This window comes from Asterias amurensis, chromosome 18 (assembly GCF_032118995.1).
Source record: "Asterias amurensis chromosome 18, ASM3211899v1".
In the NCBI taxonomy this organism is placed as follows: Eukaryota; Metazoa; Echinodermata; class Asteroidea; order Forcipulatida; family Asteriidae; genus Asterias; species Asterias amurensis.
The window spans coordinates 2855880-2878099 of NC_092665.1; the positions used below are offsets into that span (position 1 = coordinate 2855880).

General features: G+C 39.5%; 2 protein-coding genes and 1 non-coding gene across 3 annotated transcripts; 2 read left to right on the plus strand and 1 right to left on the minus strand.

The window, feature by feature from the left end:
• Nucleotides 1–77: 77 nt before the first annotated feature.
• LOC139950612 (ribonuclease Oy-like) lies at nucleotides 78–13534 on the minus strand. Its single transcript, XM_071949375.1, has 8 exons — nucleotides 13113–13534; nucleotides 11486–11576; nucleotides 10853–10929; nucleotides 10506–10578; nucleotides 9470–9537; nucleotides 6071–6184; nucleotides 5187–5313; nucleotides 78–2436 (listed from the first exon to the last, which is right to left on the minus strand). Exons 1-8 carry the CDS (start codon nucleotides 13208–13210, stop codon nucleotides 2269–2271), a joined length of 816 nt encoding a protein of 271 aa, XP_071805476.1. The 5' UTR covers nucleotides 13211–13534; the 3' UTR covers nucleotides 78–2268.
• Nucleotides 12903–12975, plus strand: Trnak-uuu (transfer RNA lysine (anticodon UUU)). Its single transcript has one exon. It is a non-coding gene; the product is annotated as a tRNA-Lys (tRNA).
• Nucleotides 13535–14390: 856 nt separating the features above from the next.
• Nucleotides 14391–21394, plus strand: LOC139950615 (uncharacterized). Its single transcript, XM_071949382.1, has 3 exons — nucleotides 14391–14522; nucleotides 16134–16215; nucleotides 17758–21394. Exon 3 carries the CDS (start codon nucleotides 17793–17795, stop codon nucleotides 21390–21392), a length of 3600 nt encoding a protein of 1199 aa, XP_071805483.1. The 5' UTR covers nucleotides 14391–14522; nucleotides 16134–16215; nucleotides 17758–17792; the 3' UTR covers nucleotides 21393–21394.
• Nucleotides 21395–22220: the final 826 nt, after the last annotated feature.

Consider the following 22220-nt stretch of genomic DNA (forward strand, 5'->3'; position numbering starts at 1 on the left):
TGAAATCAACAAAAACAAGTAACAGAATCAACCAAAACTGCAAACACCAACATAACACCACCACCAAAGCTCACCAATGCAGTGTTGTACTAAATAATACTTCATTTGGTTTAATAATTCTAAGATTGGCAGTTATTTTATTAAATGATCCAGAAAGCAATGCCCATCACAGCAGCAGTTAAAGGCAGTGGACACTATTGGTAACTACTCAAAATATTTTTTAGCATAAAACCTTTCTTGGTGACGAGTAATGGGGAGAGGTTGATGGTATAAAACATTGTGAGAAACGGCTCCCTCTGAAGTGCCATAGTTTTTGAGAAAGAAGTAATTTTCCACGAATTTGATTTCGAGACCTCAGATTTAGAACTTGAGGTCTCGAAATCAACCATCTAAACGCACACAACTTCGTGCGACATGGGTGTTTTTTTCTTTCATTATTATCTCGCAAGTTCGATGACCGATTGAGCTCAAATTTTCACAGGTTTGTTATTTTATGCATATGTTGAGATACACCAACTGTGAAGGCTAGTCTTTGACAATTACCATAGTGTCCACTGCCTGTAATGCCTTTACCACCCAAATGGGTAGCATGTACATAGGCCTGATACTTCACGGAGGTAATTAATGCGGTTGCCTCCATGCCCCTGATCATTGCCTTAAAGTGCCCTTGAAATACTCCAGTAGAAATTTAAAATGTCTTCATAGGGTGCCCTTTACCAAGGAAAAAATGCCTTGGTGCCCTTGTCCTTTCAAAAATGAGGCATACAGGCAAGTGTGTATTATATGGCACATGCATCTTGTTGTATCCAAATAAAGCAAATTGTAACAATAAAATGGCAGAATTACAAGCTGTCGAACCCGGCGAGTATCCGAGTATATGTGAGTTTTTATTTTATTTTACAGAATCTATGTACTGTTTGTAGGACAAAAACACAATGTCTACAGATTTACATTAAACTTACATAGTTTGAAGATAATATTAGTAGAAAGCTTCCCTGAAAATATTACTTGCTGAGGTGCTCTAGTTAAAAAAAAAAAAAATGAGTAAAACAATGTCATGAAAATAATTTTCGTCTCAGTGATCATGAGACGAAAAATATTTAAGCATATAAAAATGTATTTTCATGATATTGTTTTACTTATTTCTCAAAAAACTACAGCACCTCAGCAACTAATATTTTAAGGTACGCTTTCTCCTATCATTATCTTCAAACGTAAGTATAATGTAAATCTGTGGACATGGTGTTTTGTGTTACAAAAAGTACCCAAATCCTTTAAACAAACTGATCTTAAATTTGTCGTTTTCTATCACCAAATTCAAAAATACAAGTGGTCGGCAGGAGGGTTATTCATGAAAACCACAAGATAAAAAGATAGAAAAGCACCTTAATTACTGTTTTTTAGGTTATAAATAATGCATTCTAAGCTTTTACAGCAGCAAGTTTGCATCTGATTACATAAATACTGTAAACAATTTATTTTTGTTTACATCTTTAGGCATTGGTCATTTTTAAAAGTGCTTTACTATTTTCATTCCGTGTTTTGTAAAAATAATTATACAACTAACAAATCCCGAATTTTTAATGCAAACTCCAGCTTCTCCAAAATGGCAGCCGTTGTAATTTAAAGGTAGTGTCATAAGTTGGTTAATATTCCAAAAAACAATGAACATGAAAATTTACTTGGTGAGAAGCACTGCAGCTGTTGAAAGTACAAGTAAACTATTTTTAAGACTGGATTGCTTACGAGGTGGAGAACTTTTCACCTAAAAATATTTGAATGTGAGAAACGATTCATGCTTGAAATTGTTGTTCAGATTTCTGAGGCTTGGTGGGGACTGGTGTCCGTCCATGAATGCTACGGTTGAATTTGACGCTATTGTGAAAATAATGCATGGCAGATTTTTGCTGACCGCTTTCTAGTAGACACTGTATTCAGCTGAAATCTTCACACATGACTTTTCTTGCATTTTTCTCAAGAAGACGCTCAGAGCATACTGATCGAAACGTCGAGTTGAAACCAACCGTTCTTTTCAGAACCACCCCAACTCATTAGGGATAGCCATTACATGGTGTTACCGCAAACCTTTCCATATTAAATTTTTCTACTTAATTTGATTACAAACTTACTTCTTTCTCTAAACTTGAGTACTTCAAAGGGGGTTGTGTCTGACAATATTTTTTAATATCAACAGCTCTCCAGTGCTCTTTACCAAGTAAGTTTTTATGGTCATCTACTTAGTAGAGTAATAACCCGAAGTACACACCTTTAAGCAGTGATAGGGGGTAACATGATAGGAACCTTGGAGGAGCAGGGTTCATAATACGCTGTCCTGGTGACATGTTTGGAGCTGGGTTTCGGGCAATCCATGGGTTTAAACGTTTTGTCAATACAGAGCCTTACCTCTGCTAGGTACTGCTGGATCCCACTCCCATCCTGAAAGAAAACAGAAGTACATCAATAAATATTGACGTATCGTTAATACACTGTTGTATGTCTGATAGAACACTGTGTGTACACCATGCTGTCCAAGGGGCAATTCCACGTCATGGACATTACGTTTTGAGACATTTTTAGAACTTTGTTGGTCAGTTAAACACACCAAGTAGCTTTGATTTATAGTTTTGTGCTTGATACTAGTATCTTGTGTCCTAGTAAGTCAAATGATACTATGTATTTGGAAAAGTTCAAATTAATTAAGGAGTCAGAGCACTACTAACGAGCGTCATGGACATTACGAAAAACGGAAGTGGGTTTTGGGTACAACACACTCAATTCCAAAACTCTGTGAAGTTAAAGTTCAAAATTTTTAGAATACCTTTTTATTTGCTAAACAGGGAAGTAGTTAACATGAACAGTGATAATATTTTTAAGAAAACCTGTCAACTTTCTTGTTACACGTCTTAATAGAGCGTCATGGACATTACATTTTGGGTTATTTTTAGCGTCATGGACATTACGTCAAACTTGTAAAATGATGCATCATGCTTTTACCCTGAATTTGTAAACCCATGTGCTGCCTTGCTCTTAATATGGGTTTTAAACTATAATGAATGTCCCTATCTTAATGTTTAACCTCTTCCAAACATTTTTAAGAACCAAACCTCCCCCAGAATCTCACTTAAACCCCGCCCCTCGGTAAGTCCCCTTTTTGCACTTTCCGTCCACATCCAACCAGGCTGGCTTCTGCTTTGGAGTAGTTATGATAGACCAAAGATGTAGGTATACATGAAGTAACCTTTTTTTTCCAATTATCTTTAACATAATTCCCTTTTATGTGTTTCTCACAAGGTGATTGTTCATCTTGAGTAATATACTGAACATCTTGCGTCAACATTTTGTGACGACAGTAAATGGAAATTAAACATCAAAGGTTTCTGTAATTTTCAAAGTTGATCTGGATACTGCTATGTTCAAGACTGGGTGAACAATTCCCAGAAGATCAGTTAAAATGAGTTGGGAGGACTTCTTGGGAGGAACAGGTCAAACGTAGATGCTTCCTTAGTTTTCCAAATACGAGACAGTCACCGAGGTCATCCTCTACACGTTCCACCTAGATTGACATGCAAAACAAGAACAGAGAACAACAAATGAAGGAAAGATTGGCTGCATGGGGCTTTGTTTATCACAATCATGTTTCCATGTTTTGTCTTGTTTTCTCTCTATACCTTTTCTGCCTCTCTACTCAAGTCTTAGCCATTCTGAAATTATGTAAAAATAAAAAATTACTTTATGTATGACGTCTTTGTATCCAAGCTATCCGCAGATGTGTACAAATCTGCATTACGCCTAGGCCTCGAGAAGTCTTCTTTGATGATAAAGTGTGTTTATTATGTCCTACATTCATTTAAACTTGTCTCAGCAACAGTTCACATACATTTCAGTATGAAAATGTCACTTGAATGTTTTTAGGAAAGATCAGTTCCATGAGAAAACTCACCTGAAAATCTCGGATTTGGGCTGTCAGTTTGTAGAATCTGTGCACGATGTTGCCACTAAACGCGCTGCTAAAAAAAGAGCTTGAAACAAATTTCTGATGAAGTCTATGACAAATGTTCTCTTTGACTAGTCCAGGTTTACCTACAATAGGTCCAATTGATAAATTGTAGCATTTACCTTCAAAAAGGTAAGTTTCATGTGACATGTAATGTCCATGACGTAATGTCCATGACGCTAAATGTAATGTCCATGACGCTCGTTAGCACAGTTGTAATTAATTTTTTATTAATTTTCTTGCATTATAGGATTAGCCCCTAAAAACTAGCTTTGCGTATGAAGTCTCATGAAAATATCTCTTACTGGCTTTAAAATATGAAACTAAACACCATGCAATGTCATGGACATTACATTTCATAATTGGTAATTAAGGGCTAATTAAAACGAGTGGCAGCACCCTGTGAATAAATTGACAATGAAGTTTCTTTAAAATTGTGAATACTTACCACCAGTTATATGTTTTAAGCCAAGAATAATTGAAATATCATCTAAAATGTAACCAGGAGGGCATTTTAGACAATTGTGCCAAACATTTCCCAAAAATCATGAATTTGGCACAAAAAAAACTTTTTTAATAAACGATGAAAAACATGGAAAACCAAGGAAAAAAAATGAAACAAACATAGATTTGAAATCACTAGGTATCACTCTTTCTTGCTACTTTAAATTTAAATCCACAAATTTGACTTCAATTTTTTGGGCCGAGGACACTTTTTGGTGGAATTGCCCCCAAGACCAAAATTTCATAGAGCTGCTTAAGCATAGAAAATAGCTAAAAAAGCACATATCAAGTTTGCTTACTAGTGTAAGAATACCAGCCAAACATACTATGACACATGTACCAACTGTGACTTTTTTCCTGCTTGTGTTTGCTAAGCAGAAACATTTTAAGCAGAAACATTTTAAGCTAATATTGTTTCCAAAGCAGCTCTATGAATTGAACCCCCCCTTCTACAAGTGGAGTTCTAACCCAAACCCTCAATGCACAACTTGATGGCGTTTGCTATTGCATGTTTTTCTGTAATTTTAAAAATAGTATATATATTTTCTTATGGTCTGTAATTTTAAACGCAATTCAGCCTCTGGCTGCCAAGTTTGGATGTTTTTTAATAAACCAATAATATATGTATGCTTGCATGGAAGTAAAAAGCATATGTTGTGATAAAGGCAATTAGAATGGGTAGACTTACGTGTAGGTTTTTTTGGTAGCAGGTTAGGTCTGGCATCCCGCCTGCTCCCGCCTTGATTGCATTGAATATGGCATCCCGGGTGTAATTGCTGGTCTTGGACGGTACAATTTCTGCAGCACTGAGGATGCTAGGGAATAAAACAAATTCATAACTCAGTGGTTTGAACTGAAGGTGATAAAATGTCATTCAAAAGACCCTATGAATGCGCAGCGTACTTTGAACGCATCTCCTGTATGCCATTTTGAGTGTCAAAACGTGCACAAAAGGATGATACATGTATTTAGGCACCGCAGAACAAAGCGCGTCAATCATTGGAGCCTTTTGGGGGATCTATTCCTTTTGTGCACATTTTGACCAAAAAAAAGTCAGACAGGAGACGCGCGTGTATGTGCGTTGTGCATAGGGTATATACAGGCCTGGGATTTCATCTTTGAGAGGGCAAGGCCATTTGACATATTGCAAAGGGCATGGCCATTGGAAAATCTTAGAAGTCTATAAGGACACTTTTGACGAGGCATCAAACCCAAGACGAGGGCAACAGAGGCCATAGTCTCCGTGGCATCCAATTAAGGCCGTGTCTGAAACAGTGACTTCGGCTACAGCTACGGCTAGATCAGCGTATCTGCCAGTGTTGAAGAATAGGCAGACGCGCTGATCTAGCCGAAGCTGTAGCCACAGTCGCCATTTCGGACTCAGCTTAAGCTTCGCCTCAGATGGCGTTTGCCCCCCTTGGGTGTACCAAACACCATGGATCCTCTCACAGCATGCAACAATTGCATAATGTAGAACGCAGCTCCCGAGGGGAAATCGACATTTCAAAGGACAATCCACCAGTACCACAGGTGGGATTTGAACCCATGAGAAAACTATGCCTAAGGACCTACCTGTCCATGTTGAAATGTGAGTGCATTTTAAGCGTGGATCCAAAATAGTTGTGTTCTCCGTAGAGCGCCGGAAGAGACGAGGCACAGGTGCCGTGCTTGTCCCACTCATGAGCCCTAAAACAAAGAAGACATGAAAAGCGTGTGTTACGGTTTGTTAATAACTGCAGCACAATTGTGTAACAACATTCACACCAATTGTGAAGGCTAGTCTTTGACAATTACCAACAGTGTCCACTGCCTTTAAGAGTGGTTACTAGATAAATCTCAACATATGCATAATATAACAAACCTGTAAAAATTTGAGCTCAATTGGTCATCAAAGTTGCGAGATAATAGTGAAAGAAAAAAAAACCTTGTCAAACAAAAGATGTGTGCTTTCAGATGCTTGGTTTTGAGACCTCAAATTCTAAATCTGAGTACGCTTGGGCGATATTGATTTATTTTATTCACAATATATCGCCGACAATATATCGCGATATTCGATATAATCGCGATTAATGAAATTTGACATAATCAGTCTTTCAAGTGAAAGTTGTAGAAGAGACAGTCCTAGCATAAGAAAGGTGTTCTAATGACCTATTCTTCTGGTTTTACTCCAAACCTATGGGGTGCAAGATGTCTCAGCTAGCAAATACATCGCAATATTTCATCGATATATCGATATATCGCGATCATCGCGATATATCGCGATATATCGATATTTCGATTAAAACCAAATCCATCCGATATCGAAATCGTGTCCAACTTAATATCGCGATATTCGATAATATCGTGATATCGCCCAAGCTTAAATCTGAGGACTCGAAATCAAATTTGTGGAACATTACTTCTTTCTTCAAAACTACATTACTCAGAGGGAGCCGTTTTTAACAATGTTTTATACTATCAAGTTCTCCCCATTACTCGTTACCAAGTAAGGTTTTATGGTAATAACTATTTTGAGTAATTACCAATAGTGTCCACTGCCTTTAAGAGTGGTTACTAGAAATATACATGTACCTTCCCTTTAAAAGTGAACAATAAAATGCAATACAATGGTTTTTTTAGTTTACGGGTTAACAATGTAGCAATATCAAACATAAGTACTTCAAAACAAACACTGTTCCCATCATCAATAGAACAGCCAAGGTTCAAGTTTCCAGAAGCCTATTATGGTGACAGTTTAATCAAAACAAACTTTGTTACTTCAAAACAAACACTGTTCCCATCATCAATAGAACAGCCAAGGTTCAAGTTTCCAGAAGCCTATTATGGTGACAGTTTAATCACAGATAACATAGACTACGCAGAACTCTTATCTATTGTTCCACATAATATCAAAGTCTTATATTGACCCATTTCACCTGACCTCATCATCAGAAAAATCTTGAATGCGCCATACTGGTGGGCAATTTCACTGTGCGTTTTCATATATAACTCTTTGCATAGAGTATGCTGTGCGTTATGCAGTGAAGTGTGCATTTTAGGCGACGCGGCGTTAATACACGTAAACCTAACTTGCCCACCAACATGGTCCAAGGGGTCTACCAAACATGGTACTCAAGGCGCTGATGAGTTATATACAAACTTTCAGAAAGATAGGTTATTTCAGTGATGAATTTTGAGACCCAGTTAGTTAGCACCTTATAAGAATTTACAAGGTGCTACGGCGCATACAGCAGCCACAGCCAGGAACACCGGGGCGAACCCCTTCTCTTTTCGATAAGTGCACTGGGGTGGATTTCACAAAGGTAGTCCTAACTTAGGACTAATCCTAGGCAATGCTAAGAGACATGACTAGTCCTAAGTTAGGACTACCTTTGTGAAAACCACCCCTGGGTTCTTATCTACTCATCCACACCAGTTCTTTTCAGAACCACCACTACTAAAATAAAATATATTCAAATGGTGTTACTGCAAACCTCTCTTAGCTATACTCTCACCATGCAAAGTTTCAAATCCTACTGAATATACATGTAATATATTTTATACAACACAGCTACGTCCTTTCCCTAATAACTGTCCCATAAAACTGCTCACTGTAGAATTTGTAAATTTTCTAAAAATGAATAATAAAAGAGGGAACCTTAAAAAAAAGTCCCCCAAAATACAGATTCTATTTTTTTTCGCAGGGAAGTTACATGTAACTCTCTGCCCATGGCATTCCAAGCCTAAAACAAGGAAACGATTGGGCTTATTATCATAATACCATGCACGACACCATGCAATACACAATAGGAGGAAAGGAGGAAGGAAGTATGAGTAGTGTTGCAATGTTTGCCCAATAAAGCAGGAAGAATCCAATGTGTGTAATCTACACATCTTATCAGTAAAAACCTTGTATTGTCAGTGTATCTCCTACTGGCATGACTCTAACCCATAACAATTTTATCGGTATTATAAACAGATCGCTGTCTTTTTGGTTTTGTTTAGCGGACTGGAATCAATCAAGATTCATTCTTACTTACTCTCTTAATGTAAATGTGTGAACAACCAAAATGTATTGTAAATAACAAAACTGGATTCCTAGTTTGTAAACTTCCAGCAAATTTTGAGGATGATCAATACATAGTAGGTTATGGATGTAATAAAAGAGTAGGCGATGAGGTGTTTCATGTAAGTTCATAGATTGGTTAATACCTAAAAAAACAATGACCATATACAAAATTCTTTGGTCACTGCAGCTGTTGATGATCTATTTTGAGAAAGGATTCCCTTTAAAGTAATGCGGTTTGGAAAAATTTTCACATTGTTATCTGAGAAATGATTTATGCATGTTCCATTTTTTAAATTTCTGATTTATGTCCGTTAAAAAATGATGAGACCAGAGATGCGGTTGAAACCCAGTCAACTTATAAACTTGGATGGGTTTAATGTTCTTGTGAAAATACCGTGCACCAACATGTACAAGCTTACTTTAAAGTTGTTTGCCGTTTTGATTAAAGGGAAGGTACACGTTTGGTAATTACTCAAAACAAATATTAACTTAAAAACTGACTTGGTAACGAGCATTGGAGAGCTGTTGATAGTATAAAACATTGTGAGAAACGGCTCCCTTTGAAGTAGCACAGATTTTGAAATAGAGGTAATTTCTCACTAAAATAATAAAAGACTTCTAGCTCGAACTTTTTTATTCCTATCTGAAAGTACACAAATGCGTTTAACAAGGGTGTTATTTTCTTTCTTCATTTTCTCCCAACTCTGATGACCAATTGAGCTCAAATTTTCACAGGTTTGTTATGTTATGCATATGTTGAGATACACTAAGTGACAACAATGGTCTTTGACAATTACCAATAGTGTACCTTCCTTTAACAAATAATTACAAAAAAAAAACATACAAACAAAATCCATAGACAACATTTTCATTAAAAATTTGAATTAAAAAACCATCAAAGTTCGTACAAATTCAAAACTTACCAAAAGCTATCATAGGTACTGCCTGAGAGCAAATCTGGCCACGCTTTTTGCAACTGGCTCTCAAGATCCTAATAAAAACAAAACCCAAAACACATTTCAGTTTTTGCAACTGGCTCACAAGATCCTAGTAAAAACAAAACCCAAAACACATTTCAGTTTTTGCAACTGGCTCTCAAGATACTAGTAAAAACAAAACCCAAAACACATTTCAGGGAAGAAAGAACAAATTCCAATCTAGTCTAATATTTGATCTACAGAGTCTGGTGTAAAAAGAAAAAAGAATGCTGACAGAGTACCTACCAGGCCTGAAAAATCACGAAGGCCATGGCACCTTGCCGGTTTCCCCTCGTCTTGACCTCGGTGCCCCTTTAAAGGAACACGTTGCCTTGGATCGGACGAGTTGGTCAAAACAAAAGCGTTTGTAACCGTTTTGTATATAATGCATATGGTTGGAAAGATGATTTAAAAGTAGAATACAATGATCCACACAAGTTTGCCTCGAAATTGCGTGGTTTTCCTTCTACTGTGAGAACTAACACGGTCGGCCATTTATGGGAGTCAAAATTTTGACCCCCATAAATGGCCGACGTGTTAGTCGACGAGGTAAAAGGAAAACCACGCAATTTCGAGGCATGTTTGTGTGGATCATTGTATTCTACTTTTACAACATCTTTCTACCCATATGCATTTCATAAAAAACGGTTACAAACGCTTTTTAAAGACCAACTCGACCGATCCAAGGCAACGTGTTCCTTTAAGAGGTTTCCCGTAGGCTTACATACATACATACATACACATAGGGCATTTATATAGCGCCACTACGTCAAGAACGCAGCGCATTAGATAGGGTATAGAGAATGTTTGATACACTTCTTAAATGTTCGGTGAGAGTCGGATTTCATGATTGAGGGGGGGGGGAGTGCATTCCAGGTGTGTGGAGCAAAATGTGAGAATGTGCGACTTGAGGCCGACTTAAGAAGCTTGAAGATTTTCCAATGGAAGTGCCCCTTTGCAAAAGGAGTACGTGCTTATTTACCTTAACTTTGCTGAAATCGAACGTCCAGGTGTTGTTGCAATTGGTAGGTCCTTCAGTTCCAATCTTTGTCGGCCTAAAAAAAATAAAAATATATATCGTTGATTTAAAAAAAAAAAATTGTTTATACCATGCCCAATTTGAGGTTGATGGTATCCCCTTCTCCCTAGATGTTCCCATACTTGAACACACCAGTTTCCTCTTGAGCAGAAGTACCCCCCCCCCACCCTTAGAACACTCCTCTAAATAATTCCAGTCACACAAGGGGGGAGGCACAAGACAGGGGTTCAGGGGAGGGGTGGGCCGCCCCAGATAGGGAGGGGGGCACATATGACAATTAATATTCTTACCAAGTTCCATGGACAGTCCAGTCCCTGACCCCACTTGGTATGATGCACTTTTGATCACCGTTTGTAGAACGGGACGCCTGTTAAAACATGTTGAAAAAAGACACAAGGTAGACGTTAGTTATTTATTTAAAGGCAGTGGACACTACGGGTAATTACTCAAAATGATTATCAGCATAAAATCTTGGTAACGAGTTATGGGGAGAGGTTGATAGTATGAAACATTGTGCGAAACAGCTCCGTCTGTGGAGTAGTTTCCGAGAAAGAAGTAATTTTCCGCGAATTTGATTTCGAGACCTCAGATTTAGAATTTGAGGTCCCGAAATCAAGCATCAGAAAGCACACAACTTCGTGTGACAAGGGTGTTTTTTCTTTCATTATTATCTCGCAACTTCGACGACCAATTGGGCTCAAATTTTCACAGGTTTGTTATTTTATGCATATGTTGAGATACACGCAGTGAGAAGACTGATCATTGACAAATGCCAATAGTGTCCAGTGTCTTTAACTGGGGCATCTCTGAGGGTAAAATCAAGGAGAAAGAGACCACAGCAGTGCTTCATGTTCAATCATTTGAAGGCTGCACTTTACAAGTAAGAAGGAGATTTCTAAGTCATGATAATTTCAGGTACGTACATTATAGTAGAGGCAAAAGCTTTCCGGCCACTGGACGACAAACAGAAGGTAGTCCCAGTCTGGGATTGCCTCAACTCCCTTGCAGGTCTCCCTGTAAAAACAAAAGCATTTAGAATGTTAATAGGCCTAAATGGCAAATACATTACTTATGTTTCTATTTAAAGGCAGTGGACACTATTGGTAATTACTCAAAATAATTATTGGCATAAAACCTTTCTTGGTGACGAGTAATGGGGAGAGGTTGATAGTATAAAACTTTGTGAGAAATGGCTCCCTCTGAAGTGACGTAGTTTCCGAGAAAGAAGTAATTTTCCACAAGTTTGATTTCAAGACCTTAGATTTAGAACTTGAGGCCTCGAAATTTAGTGTGACAAGGGTTATTTTTCTTTCATTATTATGTCGCAATTTCGATGACCGATTGAGCTCAAATTTTCACAGGTTTGTTATTTTATGCATATGTTGAGATACAACAACTGTGAAGGCTAGTCTTTGACAGTTACCAAAAGTGTCCACTCCCTTTAAAGGGAATGTTCTGTCTAAAAAATTGTTGGGATGAAAAATAGCTAGGCAAAATCATATCATGTGAATAGACAACTCTTCGAGTCTTATAATTTATAAAACTTTTATTAATGTCACTGTGGTAGGTGAGAACTATCCTGCTTCTATTTAGGCACGGCTCCCCTCACATTTCTAGAACTAAGAAGTACCCCCCCCCCCCACTAACTAAACGGAGAACTGTGCTGTGACTGTGTACTTTCGGATATTTTCTTTTTTTTTTGTCCTCCTCCTTCAGCCAACATTTACCCAATATCAAACGGGAGGGGGGGGGGGGGGGACAATGTCACATCTGTTGAATGCACCTAAATAATCATCTTAAAAAAATAAAATAAAAACTTTTAATTTTTAAGTATGCCCTAACTTTAACAATACAATTCATGGTTCACTTCCTCCACCTTCATTCTTTCACCATAAAACAACGATTAATTGTTTGTAAAATAAATACTTTTTGGGGTTGAACAAAGAATTGACTAGAATGGGATTAGAACCAACGACCTCCGGATTAACATGCCGGCGCTCTACCAACTGAGCTATCTAGCCCTATATTGGCGGTGTCCCTATTTTGTCAATATCTTTGTTCGGGGGTGCCAGTCAGAAGCCATACAACCGTTAACTGCTGTGTAGCCAGGGATCACACCCAAATTACGATACAACCTGGTCAGTCAGTTTCCCTTGTGGTTTATATTGATATCTGAAACAAAAAGTCGCATCCCCTTAAGGTGATCCCCTAGCTGCCGCTTCCCAGGTTGTATCGTAAATTGGGTGTGATCCCTGGCTACACGGCAGTTAACGGTTGTATGGCTTCTGACTGGCACCCCTGAACAAAGTTATTGACAAAATAGGGACACCGCCAATATAGGGCTAGATAGCTCAGTTGGTAGAGCGCCGGCACTTTAATCCGGAGGTCGTTGGTTCGAATCCCACTCTAGTCAACTCTTTGTTCAACCATGGAGGTAGGTAATCCTACCTCCATGGTTCAACCCCCAAAATCATCTACAAACTTACCCAGTCAGTTTTCCTTGTGGTTTATATTGATAAAATAAATACTATCATACATGTACACACTTACCCAGCACATTTTGTTGGTTTGGAAGAACTGAGGGCAAATGCTGAAGTAAAAATGACGAGGAAAACAGTCCACTTCACAAAAGAAGAAGTTGCAGCCATGCTTATTTTTCTTGATGCACAATTGCATGCAAAATAAAATAGCACTGACTGACTGGTGGACTGAGGAGGAACAAGGAAACTTGTGTTGTTCGCCGACGCAAACCAACAAAGCTACGTATCTTAATTGTAAGTAAGTTCAACTAATTTGATTCTGCCAGCAACAAAAGGTGTTAACAAAGGTCCTTGGGCAAGGACACATCCCAGTTGATCAAATTTAAACAAAGCAAAGTCACACAATCGCTTTTGTTGTTGTGAATTGTGTCGCACTAGTTGTTAAACAAATTGTCCCTGACTTTTCTCTGACTTTTTGTTTTCAGCAGCTGTGTTTAGTTAGACAGCGCCCTCAATAGCTAACCTTCAAACTTGAATTATTTTGTTTAGCAACACAATCCAAAAGGAAAACTTGAGTATAAAAACCAGCAAAACAACGAACAAGAGTGTTCAGTAATAAGTTGAATGTATTGTAGAACTTGGAAAAGTTTCCGTATGGCGCCACCACTTTTTCATTCGAAATAAAATAATATAGTATCTAATTTACCTGATTGATATATCCCCTTTTGTAAAAATTAGTGAAAAAGTGGTGGCGCCATACGGAAATTTATCCTAGAACTTGTTGGGAGTTTTTTAACTGTTGAAAACGGAAAAATTTGATGAAATCGAGGAGGATTGCAGATTTCTACAACAAAATTGTCGTAACAGTGGGGAGCAGCAGCAGACGACAATCGGCACGTGACACGTGACCACTTTCTTGCTTTCTTTTGCCAAATAATATCAAAGACAAAACTTTCTCGTTATTTATTTACTTGGTTTTGTTTTTTGCTCTTCGATACTGCCCTTGTTTCCCGTAAGAATAAAGGTGAATTGGTCCAACTGTCACTCACCTCAACCTTTAGCCCTTTTCGAAACCACGGCTTCAGCTTTGGATTCGGCTTCAGGCTCCGTCCTGTAGAATACAGTGTAGTCTGAAACCCTAAGCGCGTACGCAAAGCACGCGCAATAATTGTCAAAACAACCACTGGGCCAAGCTAGCTTGCGCCGAGTCTGTGAGCGAAAACCGTGGTTTCGAGGATGGGCCTGTTAACGTGTATCATATCGTCATGCTTTTTTGTCGTGTTTTGGGACACCGTTAAACAAGACTGGCGCCCCCAGTTGACCAAACCATGAAAGTAAATAATGTACACATTTTTGTACGTCTGCGTTTTCGGCTGCAAATTTGGAAGCAAAACTCAACTGTTTGAGGGAGAAAAGAGACGGGAATTCAAACAATTCTGAATGACAAGAGATGTGCTCATTTGGTTCATATGAAATACAAGTAAGTTATGTACATTAAGGTAAAAAGAAAAGAGAAAAAACAATGGTAGTAAGTACCATTCCATACGTACGGTTCACATTTGGCGGGCAACATACCTAAATTACATTTTTAGACTACTCTGGCATGGTGTGGAGACACACTGAACTTTTGTCTGTCACTGTGTCAGTCGTGACTCTGTGGATGTTGTATGGTCAATATATAGATTGTATAAGTGTTTGTAAGGGCCGAGTTAATGCCAAGTTAAATTAATACACCAATGCCATGCAAACTCACCTGTTCTGGTGACGTGCATGGCTATCCTTCTTGGACGTCACACGGTCAGGGGATCGGGGAAATGTCCGGTTCATGCCACCACCTTTTCATTTGTTATAAATATGAAAATAGTATCTATGAAACCGTGGAGGAATAGGAATACACTAATTAATTTGCTGGTTGCTCAATACATGAGTATAGTCCCCTTTTTTGGTAAACATTTGGCTACTAGGCCTACTACTATTATCCCTACTATATGGAGCAATAAAATATGTACGAGTATTGTAAAAAAAGTAGTGGCAGGGTCAGGGATACTGGAATCTTTCTGGATGTCAGTGTCTGTTGCCCTGCACTGACTTCCTGGACCTGGGTATAGCCTTTTCAACAATGAAACAGCATTTATTTGGGGTATATATTTTTCGCAATGGTAGGCGACCTTTTTAGCCCTGAACTCCATTCGTTGTATTGTTTGCAACTCGGTGCAACAGATGATTCCAATCCGTATCATTCATGCCTATGGCGACTATAATACAATCAATAATACAAAAAATACTTTCAAGAGCTCAGCAGAGAGCCGTTTAAAAAGCCCAACAAGCAAGGAGGGCTAGCTAGATGACTTCATCTTGGAAAAAGTGACAAAAGATACACTCGGCATTGGAGCAAAGCAGCGCATTATATGTAATTCTACCTCCATGTGCAGACCCAGTAACTGAGGAGCTGTACTCGTATTTGGGAAATGTTGACACCTGCAGTCGTACAATGAAAAAGGATATATTACGACTGCAGGCGTCAACATTTTCAAACACAGCGTCCCACCAGTTAGTTATTGGGTCTCACCTACAATGTAAGCTACATTTAACACGGCGGCCTGTTTGGTGCGAATTCAAATTAAAGACACTGGATAGTATTGGTAATTGTCAAAGACCAGTCGTCTCACTTGGTGTATCTCAACATATGCACAAAATAATAAACCCGTGAAAATTTGAGCTCAATTGGTCGTCGAATTTGCGAGATAATAATGAAAGGGAAAAAACACCCTTTTCACACAAAGTTGTGTGCTTTCAGATGCTTGATTTCGAGACCTCAAAATCTAATTCTGAGGTTTCAAAATCAAATTTGTGGAAAATTACTTCTTCCTCGAAAACTACGTTACTTCAGATATGAGATTTTCCTGTTCATAAGGAAGGAGAAAACCTTACAAAGATAGGGCTTTTATAAAGGTATGTTCATTAATAGTATGTACAACAATGAGTTTAATTTCCATCTCTCTTTGCATTCTTCAATGCTTTGGCAAAGCATTGAAAAAATGAAATTAATGTTCAACTTCTAAAGGCTGATTAATGTTCTTTTGCTCTGCAGATCCCCTCTTCTTTGCAACAGCGATCCCAGTCTTCATTGCCAAGTCTTTAAAAGCACATTCAAGCCGTAGAATTTGGATTGGGTGAGTTTGAATACTCTATTTGTAAACTTAATTTTACTGGATATCATACTCGGTTGTTGCATACTTTTGGCAGGAACCTATAACAGATTTCACTCAAAGACACAGCCATGTGTACCCATTAACTGTAAATTGCCTTAGTAGGCCTACCCTTTTCTAAGTAAAAATTACGTCATTGGTTTATAACCTTTAATAGGGGAGGGAGAGATGGGGGGGGGGCGGCTCAAGTCAATAAGGAAACCGCTTTTAACATTAGTTAGATGAGTATGTCTCCCCCCTGAAAATCTGAGAGGGCTTAATTTAATTTCTTTCATATTAAATGGCCAGGTATAGATGTATGAAAACAAAATGAGGTGTTACATGCCATTTACAGTGCGGTAACAGTGTTTGATAGTCCCACATAACAGTATAAAAAAATGTGCACAATGAATGCTTGTTTATATGGTTTACACGATTTAGCGAGTTCACAGAGCCGGTTTTTATATCACTTTATACACCCCCATATGACTAGTTTTTGACTTAGAGTGCATTAATATTTAGTATTAATTTAACAGGCATCCTGTGGTACAATTTAAATAGTTGAATTTTAAGGTTTTGTGCAGTAAGCGTTTGTTCAAAATATTTCAACTTCTGATTTCAAACACACTCATTCACCGAGACTTGTAAGAGAGACATTCCTCTTTTGGTTTATTCACATGTTTCGACCTGCCTGCTATGTCTTTGCCCCTCAGGCATCGAGCCGTACTGTTTTTTCACCACCGAGACTATTACATAAAGTAGTCTGTGTATAGCGACCTCTCTTGTTGGATGTTTACCAGTACAATATGGTTGAATAGTTAGATATGCTATAAACACCCCTATTTCGAAGTGTCACTAAAACATAAAATGCAAAGTGCTTACCTCATGGCAACAGCTTGGAAATTGACCTAAATGCGTTTTTTTGTGGTAGGACCTAAGACCTCAGCTAGTTCTTTTAACAGGTCATTATACTTTTTACCCAATGGAGTGTATTTTCATTGCCTTTGGCATTTGTCGTTTATCCAGCTGGGCACTTTTGTTTGCGGACTGTAACTTGAGATAGAAGTGACATTTAACTTGGGTGAAGTTGTTGCCCTTGGTGACAGGAAAGTTTGGATTGTTTTTGCGTTGAAAAGTCGAAGGTTATGGTGGTGAGTTACAGCCACACAGGACTGTAACTCCAGTTAGAAGTGACATTTTGTTTGCTTCTGACCTGAATGACTGGTAGCTCTTGGATTATTAAGGAAAGTTGAATTGATAGGGGTAAAAAGGAAAGTTCAAGGTCAAAATTCAAGTCACAAGACCAAAGCTTGACCTTTGCAAAGGTCAATGTTACAGTGGTGCAGGAACATTGTTTGGTGGTATGTTTGATTAGCAAGCATGTAATCTACTGATGAAGTGTTTAGCAGCAACGCTGTTATGTGGGGTTTTTGTGGGGGGGGGGAGAAGGGGGTTTAAAATAATTATTATAAGGCACTCAAAATTTTATTCTGAATCTAATGGATGCTATATCCGTTTTTTGTATAGGCCCACTTCTTGATGAGTCGTTCTCATAACTGAAGATGTCTCAAGTGGCCACAACACAGTCATCTTTGTCTAGCATCCCAACGGATCTATTTTTGTGGTGGGAAGAGGATTTTTATTCTGGTAAATTTATATGTCTCCCTGAGAGCAGGGAAACCTTTCAGCATCTCGACATAAGCGATGAGCAGGTGAGCTTCTCTGCTTTCGGCTCAAATGGTAAGCTTGGAGGATTTAATTTATCCAAGAAGGTTCCACTCTTAGTGAACTTATGCATTGATAGGATTCTCGGACTGCCAAATGAGGTGAGCGGGTTTGTACAGGTACCTCCTGGGCTCGTTCCTCGTTTGGAGAATCAGAGAAAAAGGAAACGCCTTGAGCGCCTAAGACTTGAATGGCTTCTGAAAGAGCTACTCCACCAGGAGGATAGCCTTGCCTCCAGGCTACATGTCCAATCAAAAGTACCACAAGTGACTCAGGCGACCACCAATGTATTCCCTCGAAACTGCCGCTCAGCATGGGAAACAGATGTCAAGGCACACGATAATTTTAACGATGGCGAGATGTTTCAAGACTATGATGGGATGAGCTGGTGCTTCCTCCCAGTAGCTGTCGAAGGAAGGGACAAAGGCAACTGGCCAATCGCTGCTTTAGCTCATACAGTTGAGCTAATGCTTCCACATAGATTCTTGATCCAAGAGGATAGGGTACCACCTGGAAGTGTTAAAACAGTAGATGATGTGTTGAACAGAGAACTGCTAGCAGCTGTGGCTCGAGTTAAGTCTGCCCTTGTAAAAATCTGCCCAAAGCTTGTCCACTTCTGCCTGGATCCTGCCTTAGCATACGTATGGTGGGGAAGAGGGGATGTTAATAAAGCTGAGGGGATGTTTCTAAGGATTATTGACCGGATTCCGAATGACCTGTTTACTCAATCTGACATCATGGGTGGACAAGATATGGCTGGAGATGTTTCCCTATGGACCCGCCAGAAAGCATTGTACCTGAATGAAATCGGACGCATGCATTCGTACTTCAACCAACCACAGGAAGCTGCAAATTTTTACAAAGGAGCTGTTGATTTGATCTCGGGCTTCTGCCAAGAAATATTTCCTGATTGCACAATACAGAGCTTGATGCTCCAAGCCAATGCATTTGATCAAGGATTGATGGATACCTTAAAAGCTACCCGAGCAGCAGGTTTGTGGGATAGAGTTACTTCAGAGCCGGGGTGTAACCCCAATTTAGTCCAAATGGCTGCGGAATCATTCCTGCACTGCCATGCAGGTTACCCGTTGTATAATTCAACAACAGAAGAAGAAGACCAAAATACCGCTTGGTTGCTGGAAGCTAGGCTTCGGTTACAAGTTCTGGCCACTTCAGTGCCTAAGGTGAGCCTCCATCTCTCGCTGATCCTTGCGATACTTGGTGATGACAATGCAGCAGAAGATGCGTACATGACGTATGTCCAGGAATATGCATCTCATCACCCAGCATTTCAGCAGCAGATACCAGGAGCTGTGTCTATGTTTATTGGTGCAGAGATGAAGAATCATCCTTGGTGGGTATTTCCTAACTGGGCAGGCAAAAGATCTGGGAGAGTGACAGCAAACAAACATCTCACTGTGCTACCTTTACATTGGAGGAGGGTGTTGAGGCATTGTAGTTGTGATATGGAGACATTTGATGGAAACCAATTCAACAGCAGCCGGGAAGCCTCATGTCGCGTAGCCGAGGTGCAAAGTATCTTGCCCTACCTTTGCCTTACCCAAGACGGACGGTTGATTGGATCCTTCTCTGAAAATCTACCCCCACTGATCTCAGTATCTCTAGATCCTTTTACAGGGGCGTTGTATCTGCCTGAACAGTTTCAAGAGGCAGACACCGTAACTTACGGTGACATCCAAGATATCGGTGGAAGAAGTGATTCCAGGAAAGACCGTTTTAGTTTTGAAACCTTTATTCCAACGCCCATTTTGACATTTGATGACTCCAAAGATGGGAGATCAGTCTCTCTGCTGACATGGCAAAACAGACACACCACAGTTAATGATGATGGCATTCCGGTTGTCGCCGAAACACAAAGCTCTAAAGCGAAGCTTGTGTATTCTGGTTGTGACGGTCTTTGTGAAATCAATATAGCCGAGGTGGTTTTGAAGGCCAAGAAGGAAGTCATTCTGCAGCTTCTGAGAAATGAGGGAAACGATCAGAATCAAGAAAGGATGAAAGATGCTTCAGATTTTCTTGATTTATGTATCTCTAAGACAAAGAACATGCAGTACAGCTTCTTCAAATCTGCAGAATCCAGCAAGAGGAACCCCCTTGAAGATGTAAAAGTCAAACTGAGTAGCATGACTAAGAACCAGCTTAATGATTTGCTTGAGCCAGAATTCTTTAATCTCAAGAGGGTCGTTTTGGTTGGACAGTCGACAGCTGTTATAGCCTTTTCAACAGGCTTGTGTCAACAGTCCCGTTCTCAGTCCATCGATGCATTAGTTTTCTTGGACTGCTCCAATATGGGATCGTTTCAGAATCCAGTTGTTCAGTACCCGCAAAGGCCTGATACAGTCTGGAAGATACCAGTTAAAGAAGGATTCAAAAGTAACGATGGAAATATCTTGATTGTTTCAGAGGTTTCCATTTATGATCACGACAAAGACAGGGTGTATGTCTTCGATAATAAAGGAGAAATTGTACACATCCATGATGAACTAAAGATTAGTCAAGTATCAAATGTCTGTGTTAAAACGGATGTGGGAAATGATGACATGATGGTGGGTACCAACCGTAGCAGATCAAAGCTCATATTGACGGACACCAAAGGAACCGTGCACCACCAAACCAAACCGATTGGCGCGCTTGGAATCGTTGAACATTTTATCGCTGTGTTCGACATGATTTTTGTCTCTCTCAGGGACCGGATTCTTGTTTTTGATTCGAGTACACTTGAGCCTGTCCAAATTGTACAAGACGCTGCTCTTACCGATGAGGCTGGTTCCCAGCGTCATGTAGAGCGGGAAGTTGGTGTTCTCTTGACAGGGGAGAGGAGCTTCATGAAAGTCCTGTACAAGTACGAGGTTGCTTCGACATCCTCCCCCACTTCAGCCCCCTCCTCCACAGCCTCCTCTACCCCCTCCTCCGAACCCTCCTCATCCTCCACTACAGATGCTCACTTCAGGGTAATACTTGGAGTTGCCAACCATGTGTTTGTTCTTCAACGGGCTAAGCAGTCCCCGAAGGCTCCTGATGAGGAATGCCCCATAATCACTCCACCCGGACCAGTAACACTTATAACTGAAGTACTTGTGCCTGGTGTCCCCACAGAGGCGTGCTTCATCAATCGGATGGCAGGGTTCGTTGTTACAGCCTCGATATTTGAAAGCTCTAAACTACCACTGTATCGAGAAAACCTGTACTGGTTTGACCTAAATGGACACATCCGAGGCATTCACCCGTTTCTTGGGCAAGGGCCACATGGCTTTTACGCTGTACATCTCAATGAACCAAACAACATGAATGCAGGAAGAGTTGAACAAGTATCTGTAGGAAAAGGAGCCGATGGGGATCGGGGAGTATGGTACCTGTACTTCACAGATGGCCTGGGTGGAATATGCTGCATAAAACTTCACGAAAGTTTGTACTAACTAATAAGCGTGTACTGTGTGAACTTTGAGCTTACACTCTACTTGAGTGAGAGGTACGGAGTTGGGCACACTAAGCAATTATATAGACTGTAAAACAACTAGTGCAGAAATTTTTGTTTAACAATTCTTCGCATTTATGACCAGCATCTTCAGAAGCTGAGTATGGACACACTCTAAAAAACCTGCTCAACCTTGGCTAAGATTCTTACCCTTTCGCTTTAAAAAGGGAAATTGGTCGTTCACTTGCGGTAAAAATTGTTGCAGAACATCAAAGTGTAAAGCAAAAAAAACATCATAGATAAACCAAGTGAGAATACTGGTCTTTGACAATTACCAATAGTGTACAGTGTCTTTAAGTGACAGGTGCAGCATCTTAACAGCACAGTTGGGTAAGAAGTTTACCCATGTGACGTCAATGTTCCCTTTATACTCCAAACATAAGTAAACTTTTATCAACCTTCTTTTTGGTGTAAACTGGATTATCTCATCGGTATCATGTGACAACACCATGGTGTACTTTTGATCACCCCGGGTTTTTTTTTCATTTAATAGTAAAACAAAAAGTACAACCTACCAAATTCTGGTTATCGAGGGGCTTCATTTGAAGGAAATGGTGGTTCAGTCGAGTAAACCAAGGGCATCTGATGCGGATACAGCTGGACAATACATTGCCACGCTATAACACGTCAGTCAATGGTTATGTGTGGATAACTGAAATAATGCACTTATTAGGGGTCTGAGGAAGTACTTGACTGATTTGCGTTAAACAAAAGGAGGAAACTGGCATGCCATTTAAAACGTATGACTCATCCATCCCCGGTTGTCTAC